This window comes from Oncorhynchus gorbuscha, linkage group LG15, assembly GCF_021184085.1.
Source record: "Oncorhynchus gorbuscha isolate QuinsamMale2020 ecotype Even-year linkage group LG15, OgorEven_v1.0, whole genome shotgun sequence".
NCBI lineage: Eukaryota > Metazoa > Chordata > Actinopteri > Salmoniformes > Salmonidae > Oncorhynchus > Oncorhynchus gorbuscha.
The window spans coordinates 68,914,256-68,941,701 of record NC_060187.1 but is presented as its reverse complement, the minus strand read 5'-3'; the positions used below and the strand labels follow the sequence as shown (position 1 = coordinate 68,941,701).

General features: G+C 49.9%; 1 protein-coding gene across 5 annotated transcripts in view; it reads left to right on the top strand.

Moving 5' to 3' along the window:
- LOC123997884 (epithelial discoidin domain-containing receptor 1-like) overlaps window positions 1-27,446 on the top strand; it is an 87,501-nt gene that overhangs the window by 36,568 nt on the left and 23,487 nt on the right. For all 5 annotated transcript variants that reach the window (XM_046302545.1, XM_046302543.1, XM_046302544.1 and 2 more), the window contains exons 4-8: window positions 5,363-5,438; window positions 5,686-5,838; window positions 6,149-6,296; window positions 9,627-9,729; window positions 10,501-10,687. In XM_046302545.1, the coding sequence (XP_046158501.1) occupies window positions 5,363-5,438; window positions 5,686-5,838; window positions 6,149-6,296; window positions 9,627-9,729; window positions 10,501-10,687 (667 nt within the window). The remainder of the gene's footprint in view (window positions 1-5,362; window positions 5,439-5,685; window positions 5,839-6,148; window positions 6,297-9,626; window positions 9,730-10,500; window positions 10,688-27,446) is intronic.

Sequence of the window (27,446 nt, the reverse complement as noted above, 5' to 3'; positions counted from 1 at the left end):
AATAGAGGGGGGGGTAGAGGACTTGGCTGGTCTGAGAGTGAGAAAGAGGGAATAGGGTGATGGAGGGGGAATAGAAAGGGGGGGGGGGGTAGAGGACTTGGCTGGTCTGAGAGTGAGAAAGAGGGAATAGGGTGATGGAGGGGGAATAGAAAGGGGGGTAGAGGACTTGGCTGGCCTGAGAGCGAGAAAGAGGGAATAGGGTGATGGAGGGGGAATAGAGGGGGGGGGGGGTAGAGGACTGGGCTGGTCTGAGAGTGAGAAAGAGGGAATAGGGTGATGGAGGGGGAATAGAGGGGGGGGGTAGAGGACTTGGCTGGTCTGAGAGTGAGAAAGAGGGAATAGGGTGATGGAAGGGGGAATAGAGGGGGGTAGAGGACTTTGCTGGTCTAAGAGTGAGAAAGAGGGAATAGGGTGATGGAGGGGGAATAGAGGGGGTAGAGGACTTGGCTGGTCTGAGAGTGAGAAAGAGGGAATAGGGTGATGGAGGGGGAATATAGGGGGGGGGTAGAGGACTTGGCTGGTCTGAGAGTGAGAAAGAGGGAATAGGGTGATGGAGGGGGAATAGAGGGGGGAGAGGACTTGGCTGGTCTGAGAGTGAGAAAGAGGGAATAGGGTGATGGAGGGGGAATAGAGGGGGGTAGAGGACTTGGCTGGTCTGAGAGTGAGAAAGAGGGAATAGGGTGATGGAGGGGGGAATAGAAAGGGGGGTAGAGGACTTGGCTGGTCTGAGTGTGAGAAAGAGGGAATAGGGTGATGGAGGGGGAATAGAGGGGGGTGGTAGAGGACTTGGCTGGTCTGAGTGTGAGAAAGAGGGAATAGGGTGATGGAGGGGGGTTGAGGACTTGGCTGGCCTGAGAGCGAGAAAGAGGGAATAGGGTGATGGAGGGGGAATAGAAAGGGGGGTAGAGGACTTGGTTGGTCTGAGAGTGAGAAAGAGGGAATAGGGTGATGGAGGGGGAATAGAGGGGGGTAGAGGACTTGGCTGGTCTGAGAGTGAGAAAGATGGAATAGGGTGATGGAGGGGGAATAGAGGGGGGTAGAGGACTTGGCTGGTCTGAGAGTGAGAAAGAGGGAATAGGGTGATGGAGGGGGAATAGAGGGGGGTAGAGGACTTGGCTGGTCTGAGAGTGAGAAAGAGGGAATAGGGTGATGGAGGGGGAATAGGGGGGTAGAGGACTTGGCTGGTCTGAGAGTGAGAAAGAGGGAATAGGGTGATATAGGGGGGGGTAGAGGACTTGGCTGGTCTGAGAGTGAGAAAGAGGGAATAGGGTGATGGAGGGGGAATAGAGGGGGGGGGGGTAGAGGACTTGGCTGTCTGAGAGTGAGAAAGAGAAATAGGGTGATGGAGGGGGAATAGAAAGGGGGGTAGAGGACTTGGCTGGTCTGAGAGTGAGAAAAAGGGAATAGGGTGATGGAGGGGGAATAGAGGGGGTAGAGGACTTGGAGGGTCTAAGAGTGAGAAAGACGGAATAGGGTGATGGAGGGGGAATAGAGGGGGGGTAGAGGACTTGGCTGGTCTGAGAGTGAGAAAGAGGGAATAGGGTGATGGAGAGGGGGTAGAGGACTTGGCTGGTCTGAGAGTGAGAAAGAGGGAATAGGGTGATGGAGGGGGAATAGAGGGGGGGGTAGAGGACTTGGCTGGTCTGAGAGTGAGAAAGAGGGAATAGGGTGATGGAAGGGGGAATAGAGGGGGGTAGAGGACTTTGCTGGTCTAAGAGTGAGAAAGAGGGAATAGGGTGATGGAGGGGGAATAGAGGGGGGTAGAGGACTTGGCTGGTCTAAGAGTGAGAAAGAGGGAATAGGGTGATGGAGGGGGAATAGAGGGGGGTAGAGGACTTGGCTGGTCTAAGAGTGAGAAATAGGGAATAGGGTGAGGGGGGGTAGAGGACTTGGCTGGTCTGAGAGTGAGAAAGAGGGAATAGGGTGATGGAGGGGGAATAGAGGGGGGAGAGGACTTGGCTGGTCTGAGAGTGAGAAAGAGGGAATAGGGTGATGGAGGGGGAATAGAGGGAGGGGGGTAGAGGACTTGGCTGGTCTGAGAGTGAGAAAGAGGGAATAGGGTGATGGAGGGGGTAATAGAGGGGGGTAGAGGACTTGGCTGGTCTAAGAGTGAGAAAGAGGGAATAGGGTGATGGAGGGGGAATAGAGGGGGGGTAGAGGACTTGGCTGGTCTGAGAGTGAGAAAGAGGGAATAGGGTGATGGAGGGGGAATAGAGGGGGGAGGACTTGGCTGGTCTGAGAGTGAGAAAGAGGGAATAGGGTGATGGAGGGGGAATAGAGGGAGGGGGTAGAGGACTTGGCTGGTCTGAGAGTGAGAAAGAGGGAATAGGGTGATGGAGGGGGTAATAGAGGGGGGGGTAGAGGACTTGGCTGGTCTGAGAGTGAGAAAGAGGGAATAGGGTGATGGAGGGGGAATAGAGGGGGGGGGGTAGAGGACTTGGCTGGTCTGAGAGTGAGAAAGAGGGAATAGGGTGATGGAGGGGGAATAGAGGGGGGTAGAGGACTTGGCTGGTCTGAGAGTGAGAAAGAGGGAATAGGGTGATGGAGGGGGAATAGAGGGGGGAGAGGACTTGGCTGGTCTGAGAGTGAGAAAGAGGGAATAGGGTGATGGAGGGGGAATAGAGGGAGGGGGGTAGAGGACTTGGCTGGTCTGAGAGTGAGAAAGAGGGAATAGGGTGATGGAGGGGGTAATAGAGGGGGGTAGAGGACTTGGCTGGTCTGAGAGTGAGAAAGAGGGAATAGGGTGATGGAGGGGGAATAGAGGGGGGGGTAGAGGACTTGGCTGGTCTGAGAGTGAGAAAGAGGGAATAGGGTGATGGAGGGGGAATAGAGGGGGTAGAGGACTTGGCTGGTCTGAGAGTGAGAGAGGGTATAGGGTGATGGAGGGGGAATAGAGGGGGGTAGATGACTTGGCTGGTCTGAGAGTGAGAAAGAGGGTATAGGGTGATGGAGGGGGAATAGAGGGGGGGGTAGAGGACTTGGCTGGTCTGAGAGTGAGAAAGAGGGTATAGGGTGATGGAGGGGGAATAGAGGGGGGTAGAGGACTTGGCTGGTCTGAGAGTGAGAGAGGGTATAGGGTGATGGAGGGGGAATAGAGGGGGAGGTAGAGGACTTGGCTGGTCTGAGAGTGAGAAAGAGGGTATAGGGTGATGGGGGGTAGAGGACTTGACTGGTCTGAGAGTGAAAGAGGGTATAGGGTGATGGAGGGGGAATAGAGGGGGGGGTAGAGGACTTGGCTGGTCTGAGAGTGAGAAAGAGGGTATAGGGTGATGGAGGGGGAATAGAGGGGGGTAGAGGACTTGGCTGGTCTAAGAGTGAGAAAGAGGGAATAGGGTGATGGAGGGGGAATAGAGGGGGGGTAGAGGACTTGGCTGGTCTGAGAGTGAGAAAGAGGGAATAGGGTGATGGAGGGGGAATAGAGGGGGGAGGACTTGGCTGGTCTGAGAGTGAGAAAGAGGGAATAGGGTGATGGAGGGGGAATAGAGGGAGGGGGTAGAGGACTTGGCTGGTCTGAGAGTGAGAAAGAGGGAATAGGGTGATGGAGGGGGTAATAGAGGGGGGGGGGTAGAGGACTTGGCTGGTCTGAGAGTGAGAAAGAGGGAATAGGGTGATGGAGGGGGAATAGAGGGGGGAGAGGACTTGGCTGGTCTGAGAGTGAGAAAGAGGGAATAGGGTGATGGAGGGGAATAGAGGGAGGGGGGTAGAGGACTTGGCTGGTCTGAGAGTGAGAAAGAGGGAATAGGGTGATGGAGGGGGAATAGAGGGGGGGTAGAGGACTTGGCTGGTCTGAGAGTGAGAAAGAGGGAATAGGGTGATGGAGGGGGAATAGAGGGGGGTAGAGGACTTGGCTGGTCTGAGAGTGAGAAAGAGGGAATAGGGTGATGGAGGGGGAATAGAGGGGGGAGAGGACTTGGCTGGTCTGAGAGTGAGAAAGAGGGAATAGGGTGATGGAGGGGGAATAGAGGGAGGGGGTAGAGGACTTGGCTGGTCTGAGAGTGAGAAAGAGGGAATAGGGTGATGGAGGGGGTAATAGAGGGGGGAGGGGTAGAGGACTTGGCTGGTCTGAGAGTGAGAAAGAGGGAATAGGGTGATGGAGGGGGAATAGAGGGGGGGGTAGAGGACTTGGCTGGTCTGAGAGTGAGAAAGAGGGAATAGGGTGATGGAGGGGGAATAGAGGGGGGTAGAGGACTTGGCTGGTCTGAGAGTGAGAGAGGGTATAGGGTGATGGAGGGGGAATAGAGGGGGGTAGAGGACTTGGCTGGTCTGAGAGTGAGAAAGAGGGTATAGGGTGATGGAGGGGGAATAGAGGGGGGTAGAGGACTTGGCTGGTCTGAGAGTGAGAAAGAGGGTATAGGGTGATGGAGGGGGAATAGAGGGGGGTAGAGGACTTGGCTGGTCTGAGAGTGAGAAAGAGGGTATAGGGTGATGGAGGGGGAATAGAGGGGGGGTAGAGGACTTGGCTGGTCTGAGAGTGAGAAAGAGGGTATAGGGTGATGGAGGGGGAATAGAGGGGGTAGAGGACTTGGCTGGTCTGAGAGTGAGAGAGGGTATAGGGTGATGGAGGGGGAATAGAGGGGGAGGTAGAGGACTTGGCTGGTCTGAGAGTGAGAAAGAGGGTATAGGGTGATGGAGGGGGAATAGAGGGGGGGGTAGAGGACTTGGCTGGTCTGAGAGTGAGAAAGAGGGTATAGGGTGATGGAGGGGGAATAGAGGGGGGGTAGAGGACTTGGCTGGTCTGAGAGTGAGAGAGGGTATAGGGTGATGGAGGGGGGAATAGAGGGGGGGGGAGGACTTGGACAGTTTGTCTCCTTTTGCACGTCAGTGATCTTTCATATGAATCATTTTGGCTGATGTAGGATGGAGAGGCCTGGTTTGCCTCTCTCTCTCCCTTCATCTATCCATCCCTCCCTCGTATCTGATGTACTGTATGATGCAGTGAGGCCTGGTCTGGCTCTATCCCCAACTATCTCCCATTGCCTCCCTCCATCAGTGTCAATGACCTAGTGTTGTGAATGGTAGGTTGACCTCAGTGGGATCGCGATCAACTGTAGTATAACTTTATTATCATTCAATTCAACGAAGTTGACAAGAAGATATGTGTCTGGGTGTTAGGGCTGGTCTGTATATGGTCCAGGTTTGGATTGCTTCATGTGGACCAGTTCTCCATGTGAATTGATCCTATTGCCAGTGACTAAGTGGTTGTACTGTGGTCTGTTTGTGGTGATGGATATTGTGGTCTCTGTAAGAAGTATTTGTGGTTTGGATAGTTTGGATGACAAAGTTATATTCTATCCAGATTGATCTCATTATGGGATCCATAAATGTATAATTCATTGAATAATCCCCCCCCCCCCTCCCCCAGGTTGAGTACAGGAGAGGGAGATGGTGCGTGGTGTCCTGCAGGAGCAGTGTTCCCCAGTGCTTCAGAGTACCTCCAGGTCAGACATGGGCTACAACCACATACTATATGTGAAGGATTCTCTGTTTCCATTGGCGAGAGGTGGATTCATCCTGCCAATACTCACATTTCATTGGGTTCTAGTTTGTGTTTAATTTAATCAAGGTAGAAGTTCCCTAGTTTCCCTGTGTTGGAGGTAGAGGGTCAGGATGGGCTGAGGGTCAGAGCACTACATTACAACTGACCTTAGATCAGTGGCTAAAGACGTCTTGTTCTTTCTCATCCAGGTGGACCTGCGCTCGCTGCACTTCCTGGCTCTGGTGGGTACCCAGGGTCGCCATGCCGACGGGCACGGCCGGGAGTTTGCCCGCAGCTACCGGCTCCGTTATTCCCGAGACGGACGCACCTGGATCACCTGGAAGGACCGCTGGGGGCAGGAGGTAAAGACAAGTGTGTGTGTGTGTGTGTGTTTTATCTATCTAATGTATCTCTTTCCCCTTGGCTCTGCTTCTCTGACTCATTCCATTATTTGTGTCTTATACAAACCTTTTATTCAGCCACCCACTCAGCATCCTTGAATCTCACTAGTTTCCTAAAGCTCTTTTATGTATCATTCATTCACTACCATTTCTGTATTCCATTATGTCCGTGTTGCTTTTTCACATCTAAATGCTTAATAATGCTATTCATGGTTATTCAATGGGTCTCCATGCTACTCTTGACTGCCCCCCCCCCCCTCTCACCCCCCAGGTGGTGTCTGGGAATGAGAACACCTATGATGTGGTTCTGAAGGACCTGGGTCCACCCATTGTTGCCCGTTATGTCCGCTTCTACCCCCTGGCAGACCGGGTCATGAGCGTCTGTCTACGAGTGGAGCTCTATGGCTGTCTGTGGAACGGTGAGTCTGTCTGTCTGTCTGTCTGTCTGTGAGGATGCATAAATGGATGTGTGGGAGACGATGTCCTTAGGTGGACCCACGAGGGTGTTCTGAACTCTTTTTGGTTCTATCCAGAACCTTTTTTTCTAAGAGTGTAAAGTGGATACAGACAGACACTGAAAAGAAGGCCTTTGGAAGATCACAGCATAGCAGACATCACTCTGTGTCTACTCATATCTCTGCTGTCTGCACTCCAGACACTTAGGGGGATGACCAACGACTTCACCATCCTTAGATGCGTGTGTGTGTCGCCTTGAATTTACAGTCTGTTTTCTAGATTTGAGAAATAAGGCTGATTATGTGTCTTCAAGCACATATTTCTGCAGATATGGTCATAGGATTCACTCACCATGACTTTTAATTTACTGTCTGGTTTGGCCGGAGATAAAACCATCCAGTTTTACCACAGATAAGTGACACTACAGCACAGAGGATGATAGATGGTATGTTCCGTGCTCACAGAGCACCAGTGAATTACACTGTGTTTATGGGTGGGTCACGTCTCCTCTCTGTCCTCCTCCCTTCACACAATGGCTGGCTGACTGGCTGTAAATCAAGCCTAGTGCTGAGCCTTAATGCCTGGGGCCGCTGCATCTGGATGCATCCCAAATGGCACTAGCTATTCCTTGAACAGGGCTCTGGTCAAAGGTAGTGCACTGTATAGGGAATAGGGTGTCATTTAAGACTCAACCTCTGTGTCTCTCTGGGGATAGACTGACTATCTTCCTGGAATTATTGTCTGTTAGAGAGGTTTCTGTCTCTGGAACCACTAACACTATAACATGCAGATTCACAGAAATGGCAGACACATTTCTCAGCACACATTCCTGTTCCATCATCACGTTTTACATTGTGGCGGGGAACGGGTATGCTATGTGGTTTGTTTATTGTGCAAGACCCCAATGGGACTGAGCCCATGTCCCCCACACACACTGACACACATGTACAGACACGCACATACATACGCACACAAACACACACGCACACACTCCCTCCTTCTGTGAATGCTGTGTTTATTATGGATGTGAGCTCTGACTTCAGACCAGTGTTAGGAGAACATGCTGATTAGCCATACAGGCTGACTGGGGGGAGAGAGGGTCTAATGTTTCACTGGAGAGATGTCTGCTCTGCCTGTGTGTTTCTCATCTCCTGAACACAGGCTTAACCAACGTATGTAGTTCATGTGTAGCTGACCAGGCGATGGTAAAGATGATGTATGTTGTATCTTATTAAAGTGTATATTATTAATGTAGTCTCTCTCTATATACTTCATCTCCTCTGTCTGTCTGTCTGTCTGTCTGTCTGTCTGTCTGTCTGTCTGTCTGTCTGTCTGTCTGTCTGTCTGTCTGTCTGTCTGTCTGTCTGTCTGTCTGTCTGTCTGTCTGTCTGTCTGTCTGTCTGACTCTCTGTCTGACTCTCTGTCTGACTCTCTGTCTGACTCTCTGTCTGACTCTCTGTCTGTCTGACTGTCTGTCTGTCTGACTCTCTGTCTGTCTGTCTGACTCTCTGTCTGTCTGTCTGACTCTCTGTCTGTCTGTCTGACTCTCTGTCTGTCTGACTCTCTGTCTGTCTGACTCTCTCTCTGTCTGTCTGTCTGACTCTCTGTCTGTCTGACTCTCTGTCTGTCTGACTCTCTCTCTGTCTGTCTGTCTGTCTGTCTGTCTGTCTGTCTGTCTGTCTGTCTGTCTGTCTGACTCTCTGTCTGTCTGACTCTCTCTCTGTCTGTCTGTCTGTCTGACTCTCTGTCTGTCTGTCTGACTCTCTGTCTGTCTGACTCTCTCTCTGTCTGTCTGTCTGTCTGTCTGTCTGTCTGTCTGTCTGTCTGTCTGACTCTCTGTCTGTCTGACTCTCTGTCTGTCTGTCTGTCTGTCTGTCTGTCTGTCTGTCTGACTCTCTGTCTGACTCTCTGTCTGACTCTCTGTCTGACTCTCTGTCTGTCTGTCTGTCTGTCTGTCTGTCTGTCTGTCTGTCTGTCTGTCTGTCTGTCTGTCTGTCTGACTCTGTCTGTCTGTCTGTCTGTCTGACTCTCTGACTCTCTGTCTGTCTGACTCTCTGTCTGTCTGTCTGTCTGACTCTCTGTCTGACTGTCTGTCTGACTGTCTGTCTGTCTGTCTGTCTGACTGTCTGACTGTCTGACTGTCTGACTCTCTGTCTGTCTGTCTGTCTGACTCTCTGCCTGTCTGTCCTTCTGTCCGTCTGTCTGTCTGTCTGTCTGTCTGTCTGTCTGTCTGTCTGACTCTCTGTCTGTCTGACTCTCTGTCTGTCTCTCTGTCTGTCTGTCTGTCTGTCTGTCTGTCTGTCTGACTCTCTGTCTGACTCTGACTCTCTGTCTGACTGTCTGACTCTCTGTCTGTCTGTCTGTCTGTCTGTCTGTCTGTCTGTCTGTCTGTCTGTCTGTCTGTCTGTCTGTCTGACTCTCTGTCTGTCTGTCTGTCTGTCTGTCTGTCTGTCTGTCTGTCTGTCTGTCTGTCTGTCTGTCTGTCTGTCTGTCTGACTCTCTGTCTGTCTGTCTGTCTGTCTGACTCTCTGTCTGTCTGTCTGTCTGACTCTCTGTCTGTCTGTCTGACTCTCTGTCTGACTCTCTGTCTGACTGTCTGTCTGTCTGACTGTCTGTCTGACTGTCTGTCTGTCTGTCTGACTCTCTGTCTGTCTGTCTGACTCTCTGTCTGTCTGACTCTCTGACTCTCTGTCTGACTGTCTGTCTGACTGTCTGACTGTCTGACTGTCTGTCTGTCTGTCTGTCTGTCTGTCTGTCTGTCTGTCTGTCTGTCTGTCTGTCTGTCTGACTCTCTGACTCTCTGTCTGACTCTGACTCTCTGACTCTCTGACTCTCTGACTCTCTGACTCTCTGTCTGTCTGTCTGTCTGTCTGTCTGTCTGTCTGTCTGTCTGTCTGTCTGTCTGTCTGTCTGTCTGTCTGTCTGTCTGTCTGTCTGTGTCTCTGCCTGTCTCTGTCTGTCTGTGTCTGTCTGTGTCTGTCTGACTCTCTGTCTGTCTGTCTGTCTGACTCTCTGTCTGTCTGTCTGTCTGTCTGACTCTCTGTCTGTCTGTCTGTCTGTCTGACTCTCTGTCTGTCTGTCTGTCTGACTCTCTGTCTGTCTGTCTGTCTGACTCTCTGTCTGTCTGTCTGTCTGACTCTCTGTCTGTCTGTCTGTCTGTCTGTCTGTCTGTCTGTCTGTCTGTCTGTCTGTCTGTCTGTCTGTCTGTCTGTCTGTCTGACTCTCTGACTCTCTGACTCTCTGACTCTCTGTCTGTCTGTCTGACTCTCTGTCTGTCTGACTCTCTCTCTCAGATGGCCTGTTGATGTACACAGCTCCAGTGGGTCATGTGATGCACCTGTCTGGCTCACCTGTGTACCTCAACGATTCCACCTACGATGGCAGCATAGAGTCAGGGTAAGCATCATCCTCCTCTCTCAGCTCTGTGGGTATTGGCTGGCTACTTGAGATTGGTCTTCATCCTCCGTTGGCTTTAGTTGGTTCACACACAAATGCAACTTTTCCCCAGGTTGTCGCTGTAAAAGACAATGTGTTCTCAGCCAACCTACCTGGTAAAATATGGTTGAGTATATAAAGGAACCAGTAGCTAGCTGAAACATGGCCTGCAGACCCCCCTGCAGACCCCCTCCGGTGCTGCTCTGCTCCTGGACTCATCCCATCTGTTAGTAGTGAACAGGGCCTTAGTGATCCTTCAGTCAGCCAAATGGCTTTAGTCTGTCATACACACACACACGAAACAACTCCTCTACCCAATGTTTATTTTCTCTGTCCATCTAATCGAATAAGAATGAAATGATCTGGAGTCAGACTTTATTTGCTGAGGGAGTTGTACTCTGTTTCCAGACTGTATTGTCCAGGGATGGAGGAGAAGTAGGGAGGTTATATTCACATATACCTTTTTAATGGGGCACAACTGTTTTCATAGCGGGTGAGCTAACGGTTTTGACGCAACCCAGACCTATATACTGTGTGTGTGTCTGTGTGTGTGAAAGCTGAGACACGGGGGTTTGTGTGTGTGTGTGTGTGTGTACTTCTGTATATGTCTGGATGTGGGTGTGTGCATGTCTCTGCGTGTCACATGTACAATGTATGACTGTGTATGCCTTGGCATGTGTACAGTACATGTATAACGGTGTAATAGTGTGTGTACTGTATGTATGAGTTTAGGGTTCAGTTCGGAGGCCTGGGCCAGCTGTTTGACGGTGTGTTAGGAGGGAATGACTTCACAGAGACCAAGGAGCTGAGGGTGTGGCCGGGGTATGACTACCTGGGCTGGAGCAGAGAGGCTCTGGGGCAGGGCAGCGTTGACATAGAGTTCCACTTCGAAAAGACACGCAGCTTTCACACCATGCAGGTAAGAGGATGTGTGTGTGTGTGTGTCCCTTATGTCTACGTGTGTCTCTCTTTAAGTCCAAAAATCCCCCCCAAATCCTTGGCTCACACAGTTCAATACATCTCTATAAAACCTTCAAATGATCTATTATACAAAGATGTTGACCAACATTACACAACACATAATAATGTAATAATTGTTGTCACATCACTTTATATCTCTTTAACATCATGTGACTAGCCAGTAACACATTGTCTTAAATGACCCTCTCAGTCCCACCATCATATTAGCTTTTCATTATCCTGTCATTTATCATTGTTTGTCTGTTGTCTGTAGTCTGGTGTCTGGGGGCCATTAGGTTGTATCCCTGGCTGTATGTGTGGTTGTGGTTTGATGGTTTCTTTATGGTGAAATGTTGTGTTGTTATGTTGGAAGATTTTGGAATGTGTGAACCCAGTTTAACATGTGAACCCAGTTTACTGTCCTGTTGTTTTCTCTTCTGGAATGGAGGCAGTCTGGAATGTTGGTTCGGGCTGGAATTGGAGATCTGCCCACTATAAAAACACATATTATTAAATCCCCAAAAAAACTTGAATGAAAGTGTATTTAAAACAATAAAATGAATGAGATAAAAGAAAACAAGCAGGAAGAATGAAAGAAAGAAACAATATTGACCAGTTTGACTTTCCAGTCTAGATACAAATGATGAGTAATCTGTTTTTAACTTTTCAGTGTTATCATTAGTTCCCCTATGCTCTGCCGTTAACGGTGGGAATTCTTTAACTATCCCAGTGTTTTCCCAGTCCTCTCGGAATGCTGCACTGCACCTAAGCTGTCTAAAGCTTTCTATCGCTTTCCTAAAGGTTTTTCCTGACACGTTTTTCCTGTGGTTTTGTTTTTCTATATAGATTGTTTCTATAACTTTTCCTGTAGTCTTAACTCAATCCTGTTCCTGATGTTTTTCCTGTGGTTTTGTTTTTCTATATAGATTGTTTCTATAACTTTTCCTGTAGTCTTAACTCAATCCTGTTCCTGATGTTTTTCCTGTGGTTTTGTTTTTCTATATAGATTGTTTCTATAACTTTTCCTGTAGTCTTAACTCAATCCTGTTCCTGATGTTTTTCCTGTGGTTTTGTTTTTCTATATAGATTGTTTCTATAACTTTTCCTGTAGTCTTAACTCAATCCTGTTCCTGATGTTTTTCCTGTGGTTTTGTTTTTCTATATAGATTGTTTCTATAACTTTTCCTGTAGTCTTAACTCAATCCTGTTCCTGATGTTTTTCCTGTGGTTTTGTTTTTCTATATAGATTGTTTCTATAACTTTTCCTGTAGTCTTAACTCAATCCTGTTCCTGATGTTTTTCCTGTGGTTTTGTTTTTCTATATAGATTGTTTCTATAACTTTTCCTGTAGTCTTAACTCAATCCTGTTCCTGATGTTTTTCCTGTGGTTTTGTTTTTCTATATAGATTGTTTCTATAACTTTTCCTGTAGTCTTAACTCAATCCTGTTCCTGATGTTTTTCCTGTGGTTTTGTTTTTCTATATAGATTGTTTCTATAACTTTTCCTGTAGTCTTAACTCAATCCTGTTCCTGATGTTTTTCCTGTGGTTTTGTTTTTCTATATAGATTGTTTCTATAACTTTTCCTGTAGTCTTAACTCAATCCTGTTCCTGATGTTTTTCCTGTGGTTTTGTTTTTCTATATAGATTGTTTCTATAACTTTTCCTGTAGTCTTAACTCAATCCTGTTCCTGATGTTTTTCCTGTGGTTTTGTTTTTCTATATAGATTGTTTCTATAACTTTTCCTGTAGTCTTAACTCAATCCTGTTCCTGATGTTTTTCCTGTGGTTTTGTTTTTCTATATAGATTGTTTCTATAACTTTTCCTGTAGTCTTAACTCAATCCTGTTCCTGATGTTTTTCCTGTGGTTTTGTTTTTCTATATAGATTGTTTCTATAACTTTTACTGTAGTCTTAACTCAATCCTGTTCCTGATGTTTTTCCTGTGGTTTTGTTTTTCTATATAGATTGTTTCTATAACTTTTCCTGTAGTCTTAACTCAATCCTGTTCCTGATGTTTTTCCTGTGGTTTTGTTTTTCTATATAGATTGTTTCTATAACTTTTACTGTAGTCTTAACTCAATCCTGTTCCTGATGTTTTTCCTGTGGTTTTGTTTTTCTATATAGATTGTTTCTATAACTTTTCCTGTAGTCTTAACTCAATCCTGTTCCTGATGTTTTTCCTGTAGTCTTAACTCAATCCTGTTCCTGATGTTTTTCCTGAGCTGCCTTTTCCCAATGCGTTTCCTGTTCTTATCTCAGCAAACATACACCTGAAGAGAAGGGCACACCGTTCACATAAATAACTGCAGGAACCTGAACCTGACATGTCTGCCTTCCCTAAAGGGAGATATGTTCTCTAACCTGGTTCTAGGACACTCCCAGGAGAGGAACGTGTTCCGTTACCTAGCTCGCTCTCTCTCTTCTCTTCTCTCTCTCTCTTGTTCCCTCTCGTTCTCTCTCTCTCGTTCTCTCTCTCTTGTTCCCTCTCGTTCTCTCTCTCTCTCGTTCTCTCGCTTTCTCTCTCCTTCTCTCTTGTTCTTTCTCTCTCGTTCTTGTTCTCTCTCATTCTCTCTTGTTCTCTCTCTCTCTCTCTCTCGTTCTCTCGTTCTCATTCTCGTTCTCGTTCTTTCTCTCTTGTTCTCCCATTCTCTCTTGTTCTCTCATTCTCTCTTGTTCTCTCATTCTCTCTTGTTCTCTCATTCTCTCTTGTTCTCCCATTCTCTCTTGTTCTCTCATTCTCTCTTGTTCTCTCATTCTCTCTTGTTCTCTCATTCTCTCTTGTTCTCTCATTCTCTCTTGTTCTCTCATTCTCTCTTGTTCTCTCATTCTCTCTTGTTCTCTCATTCTCTCTTGTTCTCTCATTCTCTCTTGTTCTCTCATTCTCTCTTGTTCTCTCATTCTCTCTTGTTCTCTCATTCTCTCTTGTTCTCTCATTCTCTCTTGTTCTCTCATTCTCTCTTGTTCTCTCATTCTCTCTTGTTCTCTCATTCTCTCTTGTTCTCTCATTCTCTCTTGTTCTTTCTCTCTCTCGCATTCTAATTTTCTATACTTTTGCATATTTTTGATACTGAATGTTATCAGATCTTCAACCAAAACCTAATATTAGATAAAGGGAACCTGAGTGAACAAATAATACAATAATTACATTCTTACATAACTTAGTTTATAAAATAAATTAAACAACATCCATTACACTCAATAACTGGCTGTGCCACCTTTAGCTTCAATGACTCCAACCAAACACTTCCTGTAGTAGTTGATCAGTCTCTCACGTCACTGTGGAGGAGTTTTGTCACACTCTTCCATGCAGAACTGCTTTAGCTCAGCGACATTTGTGCGTTTTCAAGCATGAACTGCTTGTTTCAATTGGGGTTCGGTCATGTAGAATTGATTGTGTGTTTTGGATCATTGTCTTGCTGCATGACCCAGCTGAGCTTCAGTTTCAACTCAGACGGATGGCCTAACATTCTCCTGTAGAATATTCTGATACAGAGCAGAATTCATGGTTCCTTCTATTAAGGCAAGTCGTCCAGGTCCTGAGGCAGCAAAGCATCCTCAAACCATCACACTACCACCACCACGCTTGACCGTTGGTATGAGGTTCTTACTGTGGAATGCAGTGTTTGGTTTTCTCCAGCCATAATGGGAACCATGTCATCCAAGAAGTTATACTGTTGACTCATTGTCTATATAACATTCTTCCAAGAGTCTTGATGATCATCCAGGGTCACTTCCTCCACAGCGATATGAAAGAGTGGACGCCATTGCAGTTCAAGGTGGCACAACAAGTTATTGAGTGTAAGGGGGCAATTACTTTTTCACACAGGGGCATTGGGTGTTGCATCACTTTGTTCATTAAATATATAAAATAAGTATAATTTTTTTTGTTATTTGTAAACGCAGGTTCCCTTTATCTAATATGAGGTTTTGGTGGAAGATCTGATAACATTCAGTATGAAAAATATGCAAAAGTAGAGAAAATCAGAATGAGGAAAATACTTTTGTACCTTTTTTATTTATCCAGGTGAATCGTTTTGAGAACATAATTATTATTTACAATGACGGCCTAATAAGGGTCTGTTCTCCTCTAACCTACTTACTTGTCATATGTTCCTTGTGCTTTCATTTACATTTCAGTTAGTAGGATGTTTTCATCCAACTCAGAAATAAGTGCATTCAAGTGAGCAGAAACATGTTCTAGAAGAATGCAACAGGAAGACTTAAGCACGAAATAACAAGAACATAATGTATGTTTTCTAGCCAGGCCTGTGCAGATCAGATTACCCAGCCAGGCTTTGCTTTGTTGAATTATTAGGCCCCCTCCAGATTACAATCCGTTACATATTAACCTCCGTGTTGTGTTCCAGGAGTGTGCATGAGAGCATATATGGGTGTGTGTGTGTGTGTGTTTGTTTTACACAGATATACACATGTGGTTTTAGTTAGAGATTTTCCTTACTGTAAGTGTCAGGTTAATGACTAACCTGTCAGTAGAGTCTTAATACCAGCCCATAATTCCCCATTAGAGGGAGCATTTCTCACTCACCCTTTCTTTCCCTCTCTCCAGATGCCCTATCCCCCTTTCCCTTTCCTCCGTATTCTCCCTCTCTCCAGATGCCCTATCCCCCTTTCCCTTTCCTCCGTATTCTCCCTCTCTCCAGATGCCCTATCCCCCTTTCCCGTTCCTCTGTATTCTCCCTCTCTCCAGATGCCCTATCCCCCTTTCCCTTTCCTCTGTATTCTCCCTCTCTCCAGATGCCCTATCCCCCTTTCCCTTTCCTCTGTATTCTCCCTCTCTCCAGATGCCCTATCCCCCTTTCCCTTTCCTCTGTATTCTCCCGCTCTCCAGATGCCCTATCCCCCTTCCCTTTCCTCTGTATTCTCCCTCTCTCCAGATGCCCTATCCCCCTTTCCTCTGTATTCTCCCTCTCTCCAGATGCCCTATCCCCCTTCCTCTGTATTCTCCCTCTCTCCAGATGCCCTATCCCTCTTTCCCTTTCCTCTGTATTCTCCCTCCCTCCAGATGCCCTATCCCCTTTCCCTTTCCTCTGTATTCTCCCTCTCTCCAGATTTCCTATCCCCCTTTCCCTTTCCTCTGTATTCTCCCTCTCTCCAGATGCCCTATCCCCCTTTCCCTTTCCTCCGTATTCTCCCTCTCTCCAGATGCCCTATCCCCCTTTCCCTTTCCTCTGTATTCTCCCTCTCTCCAGATTCCCTATCCCCCTTTCCTCTGTATTCTCCCTCTCTCCAGATGCCCTATCCCCCTTTCCCTTTCCTCTGTATTCTCCCTCTCTCCAGATGCCCTATCCCCTTTCCCTTTCCTCTGTATTCTCCCTCTCTCCAGATGCCCTATCCCCCTTTCCCTTTCCTCTGTATTCTCCCGCTCTCCAGATGCCCTATCCCCCTTTCCCTTTCCTCTGTATTCTCCCTCTCTCCAGATGCCCTATCCCCCTTTCCTCTGTATTCTCCCTCTCTCCAGATGCCCTATCCCTCTTTCCCTTTCCTCTGTATTCTCCCTCCCTCCAGATGCCCTATCCCCCTTTCCCTTTCCTCTGTATTCTCCCACTCTCCAGATGCCCTATCCCCCTTTCCCTTTCCTCTGTATTCTCCCTCTCTCCAGATGCCCTATCCCCCTTTCCTCTGTATTCTCCCTCTCTCCAGATGCCCTATCCCCCTTTCCCTTTCCTCTGTATTCTCCCTCCCTCCAAATGCCCTATCCCCCTTTCCCTTTCCTCTGTATTCTCCCTCTCCAGATGCCCTATCCCCTGTCCCTTTCCTCTGTATTCTCCCTCCCTCCAGATGCCCTATCCCCCTTTCCCTTTCCTCTGTATTCTCCCTCTCTCCAGATGCCCTATCCCCCTTTCCCTTTCCTCTGTATTCTCCCTCCCTCCAGATGCCCTATCCCCCTTTCCTCTGTATTCTCCCTCTCTCCAGATGCCCTATCCCCTTTCCTCTGTATTCTCCCTCTCTCCAGATGCCCTATCCCCCTTTCCCTTTCCTCTGTATTCTCCCTCTCTCCAGATGCCCTATCCCCCTTTCCCTTTCCTCTGTATTCTCCCTCCCTCCAGATGCCCTATCCCCCTTTCCCTTTCCTCTGTATTCTCCCTCTCTCCAGATGCCCTATCCCCCTTTCCTCTGTATTCTCCCTCCCTCCAGATGCCCTTTCCCTTTCCTCTGTATTCTCCCTCTCTCCAGATGCCCTATCCCCCTTTCCCTTTCCTCTGTATTCTCCCTCTCTCCAGATGCCCTATCCCCCTTTCCCTTTCCTCTGTATTCTCCCTCTCTCCAGATGCCCTATCCCCCTTTCCCTTTCCTCTGTATTCTCCCTCTCTCCAGATGCCCTATCCCCCTTTCCCTTTCCTCTGTATTCTCCCTCTCTCCAGATGCCCTATCCCCCTTTCCCTTTCCTCTGTATTCTCCCTCTCTCCAGATGCCCTATCCCCCTTTCCCTTTCCTCTGTATTCTCCCTCTCTCCAGATGCCCTATCCCCCTTTCCCTTTCCTCTGTATTCTCCCTCTCTCCAGATTCCCTATCCCCCTTTCCTCTGTATTCTCCCTCTCTCCAGATGCCCTATCCCCTTTCCCTTTCCTCTGTATTCTCCCTCTCTCCAGATGCCCTATCCCCCTTTCCCTTTCCTCTGTATTCTCCCTCTCTCCAGATGCCCTATCCCCCTTTCCCTTTCCTCTGTATTCTCCCGCTCTCCAGATGCCCTATCCCCCTTTCCCTTTCCTCTGTATTCTCCCTCTCTCCAGATGCCCTATCCCCCTTTCCTCTGTATTCTCCCTCTCTCCAGATGCCCTATCCCTCTTTCCCTTTCCTCTGTATTCTCCCTCCCTCCAGATGCCCTATCCCCCTTTCCCTTTCCTCTGTATTCTCCCGCTCTCCAGATGCCCTATCCCCCTTTCCCTTTCCTCTGTATTCTCCCTCTCTCCAGATGCCCTATCCCCCTTTCCTCTGTATTCTCCCTCTCTCCAGATGCCCTATCCCCCTTTCCCTTTCCTCTGTATTCTCCCTCCCTCCAAATGCCCTATCCCCCTTTCCCTTTCCTCTGTATTCTCCCTCTCCAGATGCCCTATCCCCCTGTCCCTTTCCTCTGTATTCTCCCTCCCTCCAGATGCCCTATCCCCCTTTCCCTTTCCTCTGTATTCTCCCTCTCTCCAGATGCCCTATCCCCCTTTCCCTTTCCTCTGTATTCTCCCTCCCTCCAGATGCCCTATCCCCCTTTCCTCTGTATTCTCCCTCTCTCCAGATGCCCTATCCCCCTTTCCTCTGTATTCTCCCTCTCTCCAGATGCCCTATCCCCCTTTCCCTTTCCTCTGTATTCTCCCTCTCTCCAGATGCCCTATCCCCTTTCCCTTTCCTCTGTATTCTCCCTCCCTCCAGATGCCCTATCCCCCTTTCCCTTTCCTCTGTATTCTCCCTCTCTCCAGATGCCCTATCCCCCTTTCCTCTGTATTCTCCCTCCCTCCAGATGCCCTTTCCCTTTCCTCTGTATTCTCCCTCTCTCCAGATGCCCTATCCCCCTTTCCCTTTCCTCTGTATTCTCCCTCTCTCCAGATGCCCTATCCCCTTTCCCTTTCCTCTGTATTCTCCCTCTCTCCAGATGCCCTATCCCCCTTTCCCTTTCCTCTGTATTCTCCCTCTCTCCAGATGCCCTATCCCCCTTTCCCTTTCCTCTGTATTCTCCCTCTCTCCAGATGCCCTATCCCCCTTTCCCTTTCCTCTGTATTCTCCCTCTCTCCAGATGCCCTATCCCCCTTTCCCTTTCCTCCGTATTCTCCCTCTCTCCAGATGCCCTATCCCCCTTTCCTCCGTATTCTCCCTCTCTCCAGATGCCCTATCCCCCTTTCCCTTTCCTCCGTATTCTCCCTCTCTCCAGATGCCCTATCCCCTTTCCCTTTCCTCTGTATTCTCCCTCTCTCCAGATGCCCTATCCCCCTTTCCCTTTCCTCCGTATTCTCCCTCTCTCCAGATGCCCTATCCCCCTTTCCCTTTCCTCTGTATTCTCCCTCTCTCCAGATGCCCTATCCCCCTTTCCCTTTCCTCTGTATTCTCCCTCTCTCCAGATGCCCTATCCCCCTTTCCCCTTTCCTCTGTATTCTCCCTCTCTCCAGATGCCCTATCCCCCTTTCCCTTTCCTCTGTATTCTCCCGCTCTCCAGATGCCCTATCCCCTTTCCCTTTCCTCTGTATTCTCCCTCTCTCCAGATGCCCTATCCCCCTTTCCTCTGTATTCTCCCTCTCTCCAGATGCCCTATCCCCCTTCCTCTGTATTCTCCCTCTCTCCAGATGCCCTATCCCTCTTTCCCTTTCCTCTGTATTCTCCCTCCCTCCAGATGCCCTATCCCCTTTCCCTTTCCTCTGTATTCTCCCTCTCTCCAGATGCCCTATCCCCCTTTCCCTTTCCTCTGTATTCTCCCTCTCTCCAGATGCCCTATCCCCCTTTCCCTTTCCTCCGTATTCTCCCTCTCTCCAGATGCCCTATCCCCCTTTCCCTTTCCTCTGATATTCTCCCTCTCTCCAGATGCCCTATCCCCCTTTCCTCTTATTCTCCCTCTCTCAGATGCCCTATCCCCCTTTCCCTTTCCTCCGTATTCTCCCTCTCTCCAGATGCCCTATCCCCCTTTCCCTTTCCTCTGTATTCTCCCTCTCTCCAGATGCCCTATCCCCTTTCCCTTTCCTCTGTATTCTCCCTCTCTCCAGATGCCCTATCCCCCTTTCCTTTCCTCTGTATTCTCCAGATGCCCTATCCCCTTTCCCTTTCCTCTGTATTCTCCCTCTCTCCAGATGCCCTATCCCCCTTTCCCTTTCCTCTGTATTCTCCCTCTCTCCAGATGCCCTATCCCCCTTTCCCTTTCCTCTGTATTCTCCCTCTCTCCAGATGCCCTATCCCCCCTTTCCTCTGTATTCTCCCTCTCTCCAGATGCCCTATCCCCTTTCCTTTCCTCTGTATTCTCCCTCTCTCCAGATGCCCTATCCCCCTTTCCTTTCCTCTGTATTCTCCCTCTCTCCAGATGCCCTATCCCCCTTTCCTCTTCTCCTTTCCTCCTGTATTCTCCCTCTCTCCAGATGCCCTATCCCCTTTCCCTTTCCTCTGTATTCTCCCTCTCTCCAGATGCCCTATCCCCCTTTCCCTTTCCTCTGTATTCTCCCTCTTCCAGATGCCCTATCCCCCTTTCCTCTGTATTCTCCCTCTCTCCAGATGCCCTATCCCCCTTTCCCTTTCCTCTGTATTCTCCCTCTCTCCAGATGCCCTATCCCCCTTTCCTTTCCTCTGTATTCTCCCTCTCTCCAGATGCCCTATCCCCCTTTCCCTTTCCTCTGTATTCTCCCTCTCTCCAGATGCCCTATCCCCCTTTCCCTTTCCTCTGTATTCTCCCTCTCTCCAGATGCCCTATCCCCTTTCCTTTCCTCTGTATTCTCCCTCTCTCCAGATGCCCTATCCCCTTTCCCTTTCCTCTGTATTCTCCCTCTCTCCAGATGCCCTATCCCCTTTCCTTTCCTCTGTATTCTCCCTCTCCAGATGCCCTATCCCCCTTTCCCTTTCCTCTGTATTCTCCCCCTCCCCTTTCCCTCCTGATGCCCTATCCCCCTTTCCCTTTCCTCTGTATTCTCCCTCTCTCCAGATGCCCTATCCCCCCTTTCCTTTCCTCTGTATTCTCCCTCTCTCCAGATGCCCTATCCCCTTTCCTTTCCTCTGTATTCTCCCTCCTGCCCTATCCCCTTTCCCTTTCCTCTGTATTCTCCCTCTCCAGATGCCCTATCCCCTTTCCCTTTCCTCTGTATTCTCCCTCTCTCCAGATGCCCTATCCCCCTTTCCTCTGTATTCTCCCTCCTCCAGATGCCCTATCCCCTTTCCCTTTCCTCTGTATTCTCCTCTCCAGATGCCCTATCCCCCTTTCCTCTGTATTCCCTTCCTCCCCCTTCCCTTTCCTCTGTCTCCCCTCTCTCCAGATGCCCTATCCCCTTTCCTTTCCTCTGTATTCTCCCTCTCTCCAGATGCCCTATCCCCCTTTCCCTTTCCTCTGTATTCTCCCTCTCCAGATGCCCTATCCCCCTTTCCTTTCCTCTGTATTCTCCCTCCTCTGATGCCCTATCCCTTTCCTTTCCTCTGTATTCTCCCTCTCCAGATGCCCTCCCCTTTCCAGATGCCCTATCCCCTTTCCTTTCCTCTGTATTCTCCCTCTCTCCAGATGCCCTATCCCCCTTTCCTTTCCTCTGTATTCTCCCTCTCTCCAGATGCCCTATCCCCCTTTCCCTTTCCTCTGTATTCTCCCTCTCTCCAGATGCCCTATCCCCCTTTCCTTTCCTCTGTATTCTCCCTCTCTCCAGATGCCCTATCCCCCTTTCCTTTCCTCTGTATTCTCCCTCTCTCCAGATGCCCTATCCCCTTTCCTTTCCTCTGTATTCTCCCTCTCTCCAGATGCCCTATCCCCCTTTCCCTTTCCTCTGTTTCTCCCTCTGCCCTATTCTCCTGTATTCTCTCTCTCCAGATGCCCTATCCCCCTTTCCCTTTCCTCTGTATTCTCCCTCCCTCCCCCTCCAGATGCCCTATCCCCTCCAGATGCCCTTCCCCTTTCCTCTGTATTCTCCCTCCCTCTCCAGATGCCCTATCCCCCTTTCCCTTTCCTCTGTATTCTCCCTCCCTCCAGATGCCCTATCCCCTTTCCTTTCCTCTGTATTCTCCCTCTCTCCAGATGCCCTATCCCCTTTCCCTTTCCTCTGTATTCTCCTCTCTCCAGATGCCCTATCCCCCTTTCCCTTTCCTCTGTATTCTCCCTCTCTCCAGATGCCCTATCCCCTTTCCCTTTCCTCTGTATTCTCCCTCTCTCCAGATGCCCTATCCCCTTTTCCCTTTCCTCTGTATTCTCCTCTCTCCAGATGCCCTATCCCCTTTCCCTTTCCTCTGTATTCTCCCTCTCTCCAGATGCCCTATCCCCCCTTTCCCTTTCCTCTGTATTCTCCCTCTCCCAGATGCCCTATCCCCCTTTCCCTTTCCTCTGTATTCTCCCTCTCTCCAGATGCCCTATCCCCCTTTCCTTTCCTCTGTATTCTCCCTCCTCCAGATGCCTATCCCCCTTTCCCTTTCCTCTGTATTCTCCCTCTCTCCAGATGCCCTATCCCCCTTTCCTTTCCTCTGTATTCTCCTCTCTCCAGATGCCCTATCCCCTTTCCTTTCCTCTGTATTCTCCTCTCTCAGATGCCCTATCCCCCTTTCCCTTTCCTCTGTATTCTCCCTCTCTCCAGATGCCCTATCCCCTTTCCCTTTCCTCTGTATTCTCCCTCTCCAGATGCCCTATCCCCTTTCCCTTTCCTCTGTATTCTCCTCTCTCCAGATGCCCTATCCCCCTTTCCTCTCTGTTCTCCTCTCTCCAGATGCCCTATCCCCCTTTCCCTTTCCTCTGTATTCTCCCTCTCTCCAGATGCCCTATCCCCCTTTCCCTTTCCTCTGTATTCTCCCTCTCTCCAGATGCCCTATCCCCTTTCCTTTCCTCTGTATTCTCCCTCTCTCCAGATGCCCTATCCCCCTTTCCCTTTCCTCTGTATTCTCCCTCTCTCCAGATGCCCTATCCCCCTTTCCTTTCCTCTGTATTCTCCCTCTCTCCAGATGCCCTATCCCCCTTTCCTTTCCTCTGTATTCTCCTCTCTCCAGATGCCCTATCCCCTTTCCCTTTCCTCTGTATTCTCCCTCTCTCCAGATGCCCTATCCCCTTTCCTTTCCTCTGTATTCTCCCTCTCTCCAGATGCCCTATCCCCCTTTCCCTTTCCTCTGTATTCTCCCTCTCTCCAGATGCCCTATCCCCCTTTCCTCTGTATTCTCCCTCTCTCCAGATGCCCTGTATTCTCCCTCCTCCAGATGCCCTATCCCCTTTCCCTTTCCTCTGTATTCTCCCTCTCCAGATGCCCTATCCCCTTTCCCTTTCCTCCTCTGTATTCTCCCTCTCTCCAGATGCCCTATCCCCCTTTCCTTTCCTCTGTATTCTCCCTCTTCCAGATGCCCTATCCCCCTTTCCCTTTCCTCTGTATTCTCCCTCTCTCCAGATGCCCTATCCCCCTTTCCTTTCCTCCGTATTCTCCCTCTCTCCAGATGCCTATCCCCTTTCCTTTCCTCTGTATTCTCCCTCTCTCCAGATGCCCTATCCCCCTTTCCCTTTCCTCTGTATTCTCCCTCCCTCCAGATGCCCTATCCCCCTTTCCCTTTCCTCTGTATTCTCCCTCTCCAGATGCCCTATCCCCTTTCCTTTCCTCTGTATTCTCCCTCCCTCCAGATGCCCTATCCCCCTTTCCTTTCCTCTGTATTCTCCCTCTCTCCAGATGCCCTATCCCCCTTTCCCTTTCCTCTGTATTCTCCCTCCCTCCAGATGCCCTATCCCCCTTTCCCTTTCCTCTGTATTCTCCCTCTCCAGATGCCCTATCCCCCTTTCCCTTTCCTCTGTATTCTCCCTCCCTCCAGATGCCCTATCCCCCTTTCCCTTTCCTCTGTATTCTCCCTCTCTCCAGATGCCCTATCCCCCTTTCCCTTTCCTCTGTATTCTCCCTCCCTCCAGATGCCCTATCCCCCTTTCCCTTTCCTCTGTATTCTCCCTCTCTCAGATGCCCTATCCCCCTTTCCCTTTCCTCTGTATTCTCCCTCTCTCCAGATGCCCTATCCCCCTTTCCCTTTCCTCTGTATTCTCCCTCTCTCCAGATGCCCTATCCCCCTTTCCCTTTCCTCTGTATTCTCCCTCTCTCCAGATGCCCTATCCCCCCCTTTCCTCCATATTCTCCCTCTCTCCAGATGCCCTATCCCCCTTTCCTCTGTATTCTCCCTCTCTCCAGATGCCCTATCCCCCTTTCCCTTTCCTCTGTATTCTCCCTCCCTCCAGATGCCCTATCCCCCTTTCCCTTTCCTCTGTATTCTCCCTCTCCAGATGCCCTATCCCCCTTTCCTTTCCTCTATATTCTCCCTCCCTCCAGATGCCCTATCCCCCTTTCCCTTTCCTCTGTATTCTCCCTCTCTCCAGATGCCCTATCCCCCTTTCCCTTTCCTCTGTATTCTCCCTCTCTCCAGATGCCCTATCCCCCTTTCCCTTTCCTCTGTATTCTCCCTCTCTCCAGATGCCCTATCCCCCTTTCCCTTTCCTCTGTATTCTCCCTCCAGATGCCCTATCCCCCTTTCCCTTTCCTCTGTATTCTCCCTCTCTCCAGATGCCCTATCCCCCTTTCCCTTTCCTCTGTATTCTCCCTCTCTCCAGATGCCCTATCCCCCTTTCCCTTTCCTCTGTATTCTCCTCCTCCAGATGCCCTATCCCCCTTTCCTCTGTATTCTCCCTCTCTCCAGATGCCCTATCCCCCTTTCCCTTTCCTCTGTATTCTCCCTCCCTCCAGATGCCCTATCCCCCTTTCCTTTCCTCTGTATTCTCCCTCTCCAGATGCCCTATCCCCCTTTCCCTTTCCTCTGTATTCTCCCTCTCTCCAGATGCCCTATCCCCCTTTCCTTTCCTCTGTATTCTCCCTCTCTCCAGATGCCCTATCCCCCTTTCCCTTTCCTCTGTATTCTCCCTCTCTCCAGATGCCCTATCCCCCTTTCCCTTTCCTCCGTATTCTCCCTCTCTCCAGATGCCCTATCCCCCTTTCCTCTGTATTATCCCTCTCCAGATGCCCTATCCCCCTTTCCCTTTCCTCTGTATTCTCCCTCCCTCCAGATGCCCTATCCCCTTTCCCTTTCCTCTGTATTCTCCCTCTCTCCAGATGCCCTATCCCCCTTTCCCTTTCCTCTGTATTCTCCCTCTCTCCAGATGCCCTATCCCCCTTTCCCTTTCCTCTGTATTCTCCCTCTCTCCAGATGCCCTATCCCCCTTTCCCTTTCCTCTGTATTCTCCCTCTCTCCAGATGCCCTATCCCCCTTTCCCTTTCCTCCGTATTCTCCCTCTCTCCAGATGCCCTATCCCCCTTTCCTCTGTATTCTCCTCTCTCCAGATGCCCTATCCCCCTTTCCCTTTCCTCTGTATTCTCCCTCCCTCCAGATGCCCTATCCCCCTTTCCTTTCCTCTGTATTCTCCCTCTCCAGATGCCCTATCCCCTTTCCCTTTCCTCTGTATTCTCCCTCCTCCAGATGCCCTATCCCCTTTCCTTTCCTCTGTATTCTCCCTCTCTCCAGATGCCCTATCCCCTTTCCCTTTCCTCTGTATTCTCCCTCCCTCCAGATGCCCTATCCCCCTTTCCCTTTCCTCTGTATTCTCCCTCTCTCCAGATGCCCTATCCCCCTTTCCCTTTCCTCTGTATTCTCCCTCTCTCCAGATGCCCTATCCCCCTTTCCCTTTCCTCTGTATTCTCCCTCTCTCCAGATGCCCTATCCCCTTTCCCTTTCCTCTGTATTCTCCCTCTCTCCAGATGCCCTATCCCCCTTTCCCTTTCCTCTGTATTCTCCCTCTCTCCAGATGCCCTATCCCCCTTTCCTCTGTATTCTCCCTCTCTCCAGATGCCCTATCCCCTTTCCTTTCCTCTGTATTCTCCTCCTCCAGATGCCCTATCCCCCTTTCCTTTCCTCTGTATTCTCCCTCTCCAGATGCCCTATCCCCCTTTCCCTTTCCTCTGTATTCTCCCTCCCTCCAGATGCCCTATCCCCTTTCCCTTTCCTCTGTATTCTCCCTCTCTCCAGATGCCCTATCCCCCTTTCCCTTTCCTCTGTATTCTCCCTCCCTCCAGATGCCCTATCCCCTTTCCCTTTCCTCTGTATTCTCCCTCTCTCCAGATGCCCTATCCCCCTTTCCCTTTCCTCTGTATTCTCCTCTCTCCAGATGCCTATCCCCCTTTCCCTTTCCTCTGTATTCTCCCTCTCTCCAGATGCCCTATCCCCCTTTCCCTTTCCTCTGTATTCTCCCTCTCTCCAGATGCCCTATCCCCCTTTCCCTTTCCTCCGTATTCTCCCTCTCTCCAGATGCCCTATCCCCCTTTCCTCTGTTTTCTCCCTCTCTCCAGATGCCCTATCCCCCTTTCCCTTTCCTCTGTATTCTCCCTCCCTCCAGATGCCCTATCCCCCTTCCCTTTCCTCTGTATTCTCCCTCTCTCCAGATGCCCTATCCCCCTTTCCCTTTCCTCTGTATTCTCCCTCCAGATGCCCTATCCCCCTTTCCCTTTCCTCTGTATTCTCCCTCTCTCCAGATGCCCTATCCCCCTTTCCTTTCCTCTGTATTCTCCCTCTCTCCAGATGCCCTATCCCCCTTTCCCTTTCCTCTGTATTCTCCCTCTCTCCAGATGCCCTATCCCCCTTTCCCTTTCCTCTGTATTCTCCCTCCCTCCAGATGCCCTATCCCCCTTTCCCTTTCCTCTGTATTCTCCCTCTCTCCAGATGCCCTATCCCCCTTTCCCTTTCCTCTGTATTCTCCCTCCCTCCAGATGCCCTATCCCCCTTTCCCTTTCCTCTGTATTCTCCCTCTCCAGATGCCCTATCCCCCTTTCCTTTCCTCTGTATTCTCCCTCCCTCCAGATGCCCTATCCCCCTTTCCCTTTCCTCTGTATTCTCCCTCTCCAGATGCCCTATCCCCCTTTCCCTTTCCTCTGTATTCTCCCTCCCTCCAGATGCCCTATCCCCCTTTCCCTTTCCTCTGTATTCTCCCTCCTCCAGATGCCCTATCCCCCCCCTTTCCCTTTCCTCTGTATTCTCCCTCTCTCCAGATGCCCTATCCCCCTTTCCCTTTCCTCTTTTCTCCCTCCCTCCAGATGCCCTATCCCCTTTCCTCTGTATTCTCCTCTCCAGATGCCCTATCCCCCTTTCCCTTTCCTCTGTATTCTCCCTCTCTCCAGATGCCCTATCCCCCTTTCCCTTTCCTCTGTATTCTCCCTCTCCAGATGCCCTATCCCCCTTTCCCTTTCCTCTGTATTCTCCCTCCTCTCAGATGCCCTATCCCCCTTTCCCTTTCCTCTGTATTCTCCTCTCTCCAGATGCCCTATCCCCCTTTCCTTTCCTCTGTATTCTCCCTCCTCCAGATGCCCTATCCCCCTTTCCCTTTCCTCTGTATTCTCCCTCTCTCCAGATGCCCTATCCCCCTTTCCTTTCCTCTGTATTCTCCCTCTCTCCAGATGCCCTATCCCCCTTTCCCTTTCCTCTGTATTCTCCCTCCCTCCAGATGCCCTATCCCCCTTTCCCTTTCCTCTGTATTCTCCCTCTCTCCAGATGCCCTATCCCCCTTTCCTTTCCTCTGTATTCTCCCTCTCTCCAGATGCCCTATCCCCCTTTCCCTTTCCTCTGTATTCTCCCTCTCTCCAGATGCCCTATCCCCCTTTCCCTTTCCTCTGTATTCTCCCTCCCTCCAGATGCCCTATCCCCCTTTCCTTTCCTCTGTATTCTCCCTCCCTCCAGATGCCCTATCCCCTTTCCCTTTCCTCTGTATTCTCCCTCTCTCCAGATGCCCTATCCCCTATCCCCCTCTGTATTCCCCTCCCTTTCCTCCCCTTTCCTTTCCTCTGTATTCTCCTCTCTCCAGATGCCCTATCCCCCTTTCCCTTTCCTCTGTATTCTCCCTCTCTCCAGATGCCCTATCCCCCTTTCCCTTTCCTCTGTATTCTCTCTCTCCAGATGCCCTATCCCCCTTTCCTTTCCTCCCTTTCCAGATCTGTATTCTCCCTCTCTCCAGATGCCCTATCCCCCTTTCCTTTCCTTTCCCTCTCTCCAGATGCCCTTCTCCCTCCCTCCCAGATGCCCTATCCCCCTTTCCCTTTCCTCTGTATTCTCCCT